This window comes from Microtus ochrogaster, chromosome 1 (genome assembly GCF_000317375.1).
Source record: "Microtus ochrogaster isolate Prairie Vole_2 chromosome 1, MicOch1.0, whole genome shotgun sequence".
NCBI lineage: Eukaryota > Metazoa > Chordata > Mammalia > Rodentia > Cricetidae > Microtus > Microtus ochrogaster.
The window spans coordinates 36145176-36154885 of NC_022009.1; the positions used below are offsets into that span (position 1 = coordinate 36145176).

General features: G+C 48.2%; 1 protein-coding gene across 1 annotated transcript in view; it reads right to left on the reverse strand.

Moving 5' to 3' along the window:
- Nrde2 (NRDE-2, necessary for RNA interference, domain containing) overlaps nt 1-9710 on the reverse strand; it is a 34722-nt gene that overhangs the window by 6492 nt on the left and 18520 nt on the right. Inside the window, exons 6-11 of the mRNA XM_005343450.3 lie at nt 8927-9332; nt 6857-6990; nt 4773-4893; nt 3557-3732; nt 1824-2210; nt 1-905 (exon numbers count right to left, since the gene is read on the reverse strand). Of these exons, the coding sequence (XP_005343507.1) occupies nt 1-905; nt 1824-2210; nt 3557-3732; nt 4773-4893; nt 6857-6990; nt 8927-9332 (2129 nt within the window). The remainder of the gene's footprint in view (nt 906-1823; nt 2211-3556; nt 3733-4772; nt 4894-6856; nt 6991-8926; nt 9333-9710) is intronic.

Consider the following 9710-nt stretch of genomic DNA (forward strand, 5'->3'; position numbering starts at 1 on the left):
CTTTTCCTCATCCTCTCGGCTTCGACTGCAAACAGCCACGGCTCCAAGTGTTTGGCAGACCTGGTGACTACGTCCAAGAATCTCCTGGTCTTGTTAGCACTGTGGGACTTATTCTGAATCTGTACATATGCCCTCCAGAGAACCTGGTTGCCTGGGTACAGCTTTAGAGCCTCTGAGAGCATCTCTCGAAGTGGAGCCAGAGGGTACATACTACTGTTCATGTGGAATCGCAGCAGACTGGTATGCATCAGGGTAACGGCCTCGAGAACACTGCTCAAACTCTGGGACCTGGCACTGTCCTCCAGGCCAGAGCCTTCCGGGAGAACAGAGCCCTTCAGCTTGGCAAACACCTGTCCATATATCTGCACAGCAGCATCGATCCCAACAGTCAAATACTGGAAAAGCATAAAGCATTTGACCAAGCTCCCCAGGCAGTCCAGGGACTCTGCAGGAGCTGGGTCTGAGGCACAAGTCTGTCCCAGACAGTTCTGCAAAGCGCGTTCATAAGCTTTTCGGGCTTTCAGAACCTGAGTGGCCATGACCTGCCCAGTGTAGGGCCCGTAGGGACTGCTCTCGGTCAGTCGCGTTAACACGTGGACAGCTCGGCCTGTGGCCGCTCCTCGGGAGTCAGGCGACAGTTCCATCTCCAGCTCGGCATAAAGCAGACTGAGTTCACAGAGTTCACGGTCCTTCAGCTCACTGCTGCCTGCCATGCTGAGTGCTGTATCGAACACTTTTCTGGCATCCTCTATGTTGCCAAGCAGCCACTCCAGGTGTGCATACTGTTTCCAGAGGCAAAAGTTGTTGCGGTTTTCTGGCTCTTTAAGGAGATTCTTGGCTAGTTTTTTGCAGTTCTTTCCCTGAGACTTTAATCGCTTCTTTTTAGCGTGTAGACACCAAATGACCTGTAGCAAAAGAAACGAACAACAATGGGTCCCCCAAGCACTTCCTTTGTCCCGTCAGGCTGAGGGGGCACTGCCAAGGCAGCAGTCCCACACTTCCTGTCAAATCTGGCTAACACCAGCTCCCTGAACTAGAAAGGAAATTGGAGTTTACCGTGGCCACAGGTGCCAGCATGCACACAACCTGGTTTTCACTTGAATTCCCAACAGACAGGCCCAACCCACTCCAAATATTCATCTCCAAGAGGTGGGCCACATTGCTCTTTTGTGCAAGGCAAGAGCTCACTGAGGGCTGAAAACGATGAAATATACTGAGACCCCCACATCTCTCTTCCATGTTTTTCATGACTCAGTCATCCAGTAAATGGAACTTTTCAAAGACACAATTTTCATACAACCTGGTGTATGTTAGCTGCAGATAGTTTTAGGACTTATATATTAAAACATGAAGGGGGGTGGAGGTTCCATGAAGAGCTGGGGGAACTCTGTAGATGTGATCTAAATACATTGTATACATGTATGAAATTACCAAAGCATATGTATTTTTTAAAAATGAATTGAGAACATATTATCCATGAGAATTAATACTGGCCAGCAGAGGGCAGAGCAGAGTCTGGGACCTCACCTTGCATGGCCGACAGCTATAGAGCACAAGGGTAAGCAGCTTATTTTCCTGCCCTGAGCCCCAGATCCTCTAACCCTGCTTAGGCCGACGCTGGTTCTTAGCACTAAGTGCCTGGATAATCGCCAACATCAGACCAAGCACTGGACTGTCTCCTGCCTGCCTGCCTGCCTGCCTGCCTGCCTGCCTTCACATCTGTGGTGACGGCACGAGCCACTGACAATGACGCCAGGGGCATGCATCTGAAGTGATCCCCTGAGACACTGACATGAAATGAGGGAGGAGGCAGCTGCAGTTACCTTGGCAACCTCATACCGCAACCAGGAGAGGCAGAGCTGAGACTTCTGCTTGCCTGAGAACAAAGGCAGCACAAGGTGGAAGACATTGCGGATAAAATCCTCGCCCTCTCGGCTGTGACCTTTCGTCCAGCGAGGACAGCCCAACTGCTCCATGTAGCCAACACAACTAATGCCCGAAAATGAAGGGTTGAAGTAAGTCAAGGGCTTTTCATCATAAAGTTCACTATCAAAGACGCTGCTCTCGTCCATGGCCAGGTAAAGGCAGGAGGCTGGAGGAAGAAAACCGGAAGGCACGCCCAAGAACTGCAGAAAGGCCTCAATGAGTTGGAAACGAAGACCTGGGCTGGAAAGTCTGATCAGAGATTGCCCAATGTCATCAAACAGCACCTGCAAGCAAGACAAGACACAGCCAATGAGACACAAGAGCTGTCACAGGCTTCACGGCTCTTTTCAGACAGTACTAACCCAACCTGAGCAGCTAAGTTTTCTGCAAAACACAAAAATAAAGAGGCCTCCCCAGGCAACGTGAGCAGCTGGACAACAGCAAGCTGCAGCCTGAAGGTGCCATGAGAACTTGCGCACACCCAGGGAGTGCTGGGAAGGAGGGAAAGACCAATGGGCTAAAGTCAACAGCTTCCAAAGCAACCTGCTGCACTCACAGAAAACCTAGGCCCACGTTCACTTCAGAAGCAAACAACTTGGCAGCTGCGCTGGCAGACAACCTTACAGAGACCTTTGAGTTTAGGGTGGGAGACTCACTCTTTGTTGTTTCTCTCTAGAAATCTGCTTCAGAAGAGAACACTGCTCAGAGACAGATGCACAGGTACAGGTGAGGAGGGGCAGCAGAAGCAAAGGACTGTAAAGAGCAATTAGCAGCCTAATTGCACGTGACTTCATATATTACTTAACCCACAGCCAAGGACACTGCCCTGCCCACAGTGCTTTCACAAGGACTGGCTTCTCTGCCACTCGGTAGAGGAAACTAGGTCCAAGCACCATAAAAGTGGATGGCCAGGATTAGTCAAGCTGAACCACCAACTGACCAGAAAGCTTTTCCTCCTTGGGCTTTTTTAGAAAAGATGCAAAATGACAGGAAGTTGCTCAGACAGTCTGCTCCAGAAATCCACTCGACTGTGAACTCTCTGAAATCCTCAAACACCAAACAATGATCCTCCTCCCTTTAAACATCCCAGAGCTTCAACCAACAAAGAGGCCTGGGGGCTCCCAAGCTCTCTGCTCCCCGCACCAGGCCTGCTGAGGTTTCAGCAGAGAGGCTGCTCAGCTTCTGGTCCACCCCTACTCTGAGCCTGGCCTCAAACGCTGTCAGCACCGAGGCCTGCAGGCTCCAGCATCTGACACTCTTCAGCATCCACTAGCTCTTACTGCCTGAGCACCGCCACAGGACAGCCTGTAGGCTCAGGTGACAAGCAGCGAGTGAGCAAGAACAACCCAGCCCCTCAAGAGAGGGTCACGAGAGCCTCATCCACTGAGAAAGTCTCAATCTACACACATATTGTATCACAGGCCAAACAATGAGTTGTATCTTGTGAAGACTGGATCAATTCCAGGCATCAAAACAGTGAGAGACCCTGCCTCAAAAGAAATAGTGAAGAATAAGAAGCCAGGGTACTTGATGCCCTCTTCTGGCTACCAGGCATAACTGGAGAGAGACAGAGACAGACAGACAGACAGACAGACAGACAGAGCTTTCTGCTGTAGTGAAGGGTACATGCCTGTCTCTCGGGGTCCTCACAGTCTTCTTCTGTTTGCTTCTTGGTCTTATCTGGACGCCAGGGCCGCCAGTGCCTCTGGTCTCGAGAACGTTCAACAGCAAGCCAGATCTGCCACCTGGGCAGAGTCTTATCTTTTATCTCCTGGTCATCCTCTTCTGGCTCCTCCTCATCCTCATCTAGATAAGGAAACATCTGTTTCACTGGAGCAGAAAGTACAGCCAACATCACCCCCGTCTGTCTTCTGTTCCAGCTACACTGGGCATGTGGCACACAAACAGAACAACCATGCTGCCTCCCTGGCTCAAGGACTCTCGTGAAGCAGGGAGGGTCCCAGGAAAAACAAGTAGATAAAGAACGGATGGTGATGTGTTTAATGCGTTCACGGGGGGAACCAAGAATGGGGACTGAAGTTCTAGAATATCACTGCCCAAAAGAACTTGCTGAGATGACAAAAACATGATCTGTCCTAATGTTGCCACCACCTACATGTGACTCACTGGATTCTTAATTCATTTCATTTTAATTCACTTTAAGAATAGCTAGCTAGAGGTAATTAGTTTGAACAAATGAAAATTTATAACTGTACTGGTTAACCGATCTGATTCTTAGCCAGTGGCGTTATACCTTTAATTATGACTTATAACTGTAGTTTGATTTGAAACTGTTTGTTAATTTAGGGTATCCGACAATGCATTTCACTTTGTTTCCTAAGTCTGCACATGTGGTATTAAAGAAGGGCTTAGGAAAACCGAGTGGTCACATCCAACAAGAGTTTGGCTGCATCTTATAAAGCTACCAGGCTTCCACCACAGCTGCAGAAAGGTGAGAACTGAGGTTCACACGCATGCACACAAAGGCAAGCAACAGGCCTCGGCGTCTGTGCTCAGAGCAGTCCTACTCGTCACAGCCAACACAAGAGCCTTGACTTCCCAGGGAAGGGTACACAGACTGTGGCTGACCTACACCACAACACATGCTCGGGAAGAAACGAACAGCGAAAACAAGTGACGCTGTGGGATGGAGAAACTGGACCTGGCAGGAAGGACACAAAATGGTGACAGCAACTGTAGAACACTCAGAGGCCCCGAATGCTGCACGCTGAGATGGGAGTCCATGGGCTCTGGTTAAGTCCTGTGGACATTCTACAGGGAAATAGTCATAAAGGGGAACCTACCCCGGAAGAAAGGTGTGCCCCTAACTTCCTGGAAGCACTCACCTGGATTGACAAGCACCCAGCCACCATGCTCCTGCTGGTGCATCCACGCCCGCCAGCCTCGGGCACCCTTCTCCCCAACACGGGGCTCTCCGCTGTCCCAGAAGGGTTCAAAGAATTCCACCTGTTTAAGTTTAAATACAGAAGTTAGGCCAACCACAAGCAAAACTCTCAAGTCATCAGGCCAAATAAGCCCTGGTGGTTGGCTATCTGGGGAGCGTAGGATCCCTAAAACATCTTACGACTGATGTTTACAGTCAATTCATGATACACACACCAAAACAGAAAAAGGAATTATTTTGGCAGGCAGCCTCCAAGACCCCATTACTCCACCCCTGGTATATGTGACTTCTAAGATCAGGTTGTGAACAGCTGATCAAGGTCTGGTGACAAGGATCTGCAGCTGAGTAGGAAAGTGTTTCCCAGTTCTGGCCCCCGCTGGTGCAGTCTAACCACTGGCAGCTCCTATCATCCTGAACCCTAACCTCTAGCTCAGCACACAGCAGGAACTCAGTATATGCCTTAGGCATGGGTGTGTGGAGGGAGCTACCTGTGGGACAAGGCCATCTGCACTTGAAGGCCCGGCCCTGCTGTCTTCTAGACATGGGATCTGTAGTGTGCACAGCAACTTACAGGCAGGCAATCACCCCAAGAACAGAGGAATGGAGCCCTGAGCAGGACGGGTCCTGTTAGTGATCTTGTTATCAACTAGCAACAGGACTTCATGGCAGCAAAACCTACTCTAATGGAAACTTTCTGAAGGAACCTTTGGAGGGCAAGCGAGTTTCTGGGAGCACATCATAGGCTGACAGTCACAGGGCATGTCTTCAGGGTAACAGGGCAGGGTGAGTGTGCTGACACCGCCATGGACAGCAAATGAGTGCCAGTCACCCTCAGGAAATGGGCTGGAAAAACTACAGATTGACTTTTGAGACAGTGATATTAAAAACAAACAAAAACCCAATGTCTACCAATTGTAAAGGTCTGGGTTCAATTCCTAGTACTGCCACAAACAAATAAATAAACCACACACTCAAACAAAGGCTGATTTTTTTAAGAGTATGCTATGTGTGTATAACGAGCTGGTTTATTCCACCGAAACAGACCAGTGTTACAGCCTCTACCTGTTTCATCTTAGGCTGCTACAGTCACGGTGATGTCATCTCCCAAGAGACAGCAGATGTATAACACTGCTGAACAGGTAGCCTCCCTGAGCTGCATGCAGATGCTTAGGGAACTGCGCTGCTGGGATCTAACATCTGCAGACACGGCTTGGGGCGCTAACACAACACAGCAGGGGCCCTTGAAACACTGCTAGCGTGGGCAGTGTTGTTCCACCAGAAACTGTTCTCATCACGGAGGGGTGAGGACAGGAGGATTCAGATCCTCACCACAGCACCCCAGAGCCACTTCTGAAGTGCAGCATGGAATTAAAACATTGCAGCACATTAACTTGCTTCATATGAAGGCTAGTTAAATAGCAGTTGCACCAGTATTAACAGGTGGAATTCTTTAGACCTGATTTTGTTTGTCTAAATGTAGCATCATGATAAAAATGGTCTTCTCTGGCAGTTCACATGAGACCTGAGTTTTCAAAACTTCTTCCGAAGGCCTACCATGAATCCAGATGTTCTCTCCATCTGCCCCCAGACCTCTTCCCCAAGCAGAAAATGGCGTTTTCTTCAGTGGACAGACAGAAGTGGTTGTTTTTCACAGCGGCATAGCTCTTAGGCTGTGTTACATTACCACATGAAGTGAACTCTGAAAAACATCTCCTGTCACCTTAAAGATGAGCCCCTCCATGATGAGGACTGCTGACAGAATGCCCAAGTCTGACCTCATTTACTGTACAAGAGGAGACTTGAGGCAATGAAGAGGCAGCAACAGAACCCAGACCAGACAGAGAAAATGACACGTGGCTCCACATGGCTAAGAACCGTGGACACAAGGCTGCATTTAAACAGGCTGCTGGGGAAGGAGGCCACCCTCTCCGTGACCTTGTATCTGGGAGGAAGGGGCCCAGGATCTAGCCAGCATGACCCAGTGCTGTCACTGGAGTACTGCTGGGGAGGCAGTGTGTGCTGTACCTGTGCTTTAGTAGGCAGCTCTTTTACACTGTCAGGCTTGAAGAAGGTGAAGTCAACCATGGCCTGGAACAAAGAGATGACCTTCTCTGAGTGGCCGGCCTGCCGCAGAAAGTGGCACTGCTGAAGAAATAGTGCTGCAAGCAAAGGCACAATGGGGACAGGTCTTTGTTGACGGCAGCAAGAAAATGGAATTTTCCAAAACGCAACTGAACACCTGCAAGCCGCTGCCATATCTTCAGGGTCCTGACTTAAAAGAACAAACAGACTGGAGGGACAGCTCTTCCAGAGGACCTGAATTTAGTTCCTAGCACCCATGTCAGATGACTTCTACAACCACCTATAAAGCATTTCCAATGGCTCTACCACCCTATGCTGCTTTCCTCGGGTACCTGTGCACATGTGCATATACACACAGACACACACACAAAAATAAATCTGAAAATTCTAACTTTTTTCTTTTTTGGTTTTTGAGACAGGGTTTCTCTGTGTAGCCCTTGCTGTCCTCGAACTCACTCCATTGACTACACTGGCCCGAAACTCAAGAGATCCTCCTGTCCCTGCCTCCACAGTGCTGACTACAGGTGTCCCTCCTGTCCCTACCTCCAGAGTGCTGACTACAGGTGTCCCTCCTGTCCCTTCCTCCATAGTGCTGACTATAGGTGTGCACCGCTATGCCCAGCTTAAATGTTTTTAAATAAACAAATAAAATAGCAACAGTGCTGTAATCAAGGTGTACTTTTTCTATTTTTTGTACAAAACTACACAAAACACAAATTTTAACAATATAGCTTTAATCCCAGCACTCGGGAGGCAGAGAGAGGTGGATCTCTGTGAGTTCGAGACCAGAGAAACCCTGTCTCGAAAAACCAAAAAAGAAAAAAAAAAAAACCACAATATACCCATCTATATATCCTAAAATAAGCTAAAAATGTAGGCCTGAATGTTAGCTATCCAATACTCAAATTCACTATTACAAGAGAAACGGGGATGGCATCCATTTCTGTGAAGGCAAGGAGCTGAACTCGGTCCATCACTAGATGGCATTATTCACCATTCATTCACCATCTCTTCAGCCAAGAGTGAACAGACCACAACTCCACATTTGAAACGTTCAGCTCATCTTAATGGTGGTGTAATTCCATTTACTAAGTAGCACTAAGATATAGAAGCATATCATGAACAATATCAAATGAGACACTTTCATGTCATTTATTTAGTCTTGGTGTTATGGATTAGACCTAGGGGATCACATATGCATGGAGCTGTACCTTCTAGCCCCAAATACAAGACTCTCTGTTGGTGTGGGGAACGTCTATTATTTCTAGAGCAATGCATCTGTGTCTCTAAATGTCAATGATAATTAATTCTTACTAACAGGGGTTTCAAAGAAATAAGTGCTTGTCATATGCAGGTACATCATGCATTATCTCACTTCATGTTCACAATGGTCTTGTAAAGCAAATGTTATCCTGCTGTTCCCAATAAGGAACAAGCTCAAACAGGTTCAGAAATGTGCACATTGTCCCAGATCAGAATCTGCACAATGTCACAATAAAGGATAAATCCAGAACCCAAGCTGAAGAGTGACATTCTCCACCTACTGCATAAGATGCTGCCTGCTGTACCTCACGGCTGCCAAGATCCTTAAGGGACACACCAAAAACATTAACATTTAATCCCAGTCACTTACTTGTACGTAGTAAGGATTCATGTCCCTTCCTGACAGATGCCTGTAACTGGGGTCTCAATGGATATGACCACTGGCAGCCAAAGCAACTAAGACTGGAATAGTCTACTTGGTGAAGAAATACAAAAGGTGTCCAGTCCATGTTTTTCTAACTCCACTAGCTCTAACATCTACCCACCTACCCTGTGAGCCGGACGGACACCCCACCACCCACCCTGTGAGCCGAGCAGGCTCTAGCATCCTACCTACCCACCCTGTCATAGCCAGAGTGGTAATGCTTGCAATAAAAAATCTGCTCTGATAATTTAGACCTTTCTAAAATAAGCATAAAGCCAAACAAAAAGGAAATCCTCCCACACAACCAGTTCTGTTTATCTCCTTACCAAACATGGCCTCCTCTGTGCCCGGCAGTACCGGGTGGGATAAGATGCTACCATCCTTAACAGCAGACAAGGTACTCAAGCACTTGCCGTACAGACTGTGGAGTTTGGACACAGAGAAGGTGCCAAACTGACTCTGGCAAAAGGAGAGGTAGCGCTGCCACAGGTCTGTGTTGTTGGGGTGCAGAAAAAGGAGCTTCTGCCACTCCTTGGCCAGTGCACTGGGCTCCCAGAACTCCGCACACAGCTGCAGCTTGGCGAGCTTCAGGTCCACACTGCTTGGGTTGCTCTCGATGGCCCGCTCTAGCACAGCCAGCTTCTTCTCCAGGAGGAGCTTCAGAGACTTCCTGTGCTTCTCCTGCTCTCCGTCCTCAAGGGCATACAGGCCAGGGCTCCTCATGACCTCATCCTAAACAACAAGGACAACGGCTTACTAATGCAAACTACATGCATGTGCTCCTCAGTTCGACCGTGCTCAGCCTGCAGGGCTCCCAGGGAGTTCCTGCTTTCACATTGGGCTACCAGTGAGATTCCATTGATGGACCACTTACTTATGACAAGTCCTTTTAGTAAACACACAGTTCCTTGGTGCCTGTGACACCTGCTATATTCTACCTTTCTATCTCCAGACAGGGCTTTGAGACATTATTACTAGATGTGCATGTGTGTAGGCACATTATTACTATATGTGCATGTGTAGGCACATTATTACTATATATGTGCATGTGTGTAGGCACATTATTACTAGATGTGCATGTGTGTAGGCACATTATTACTAGATGTGCAT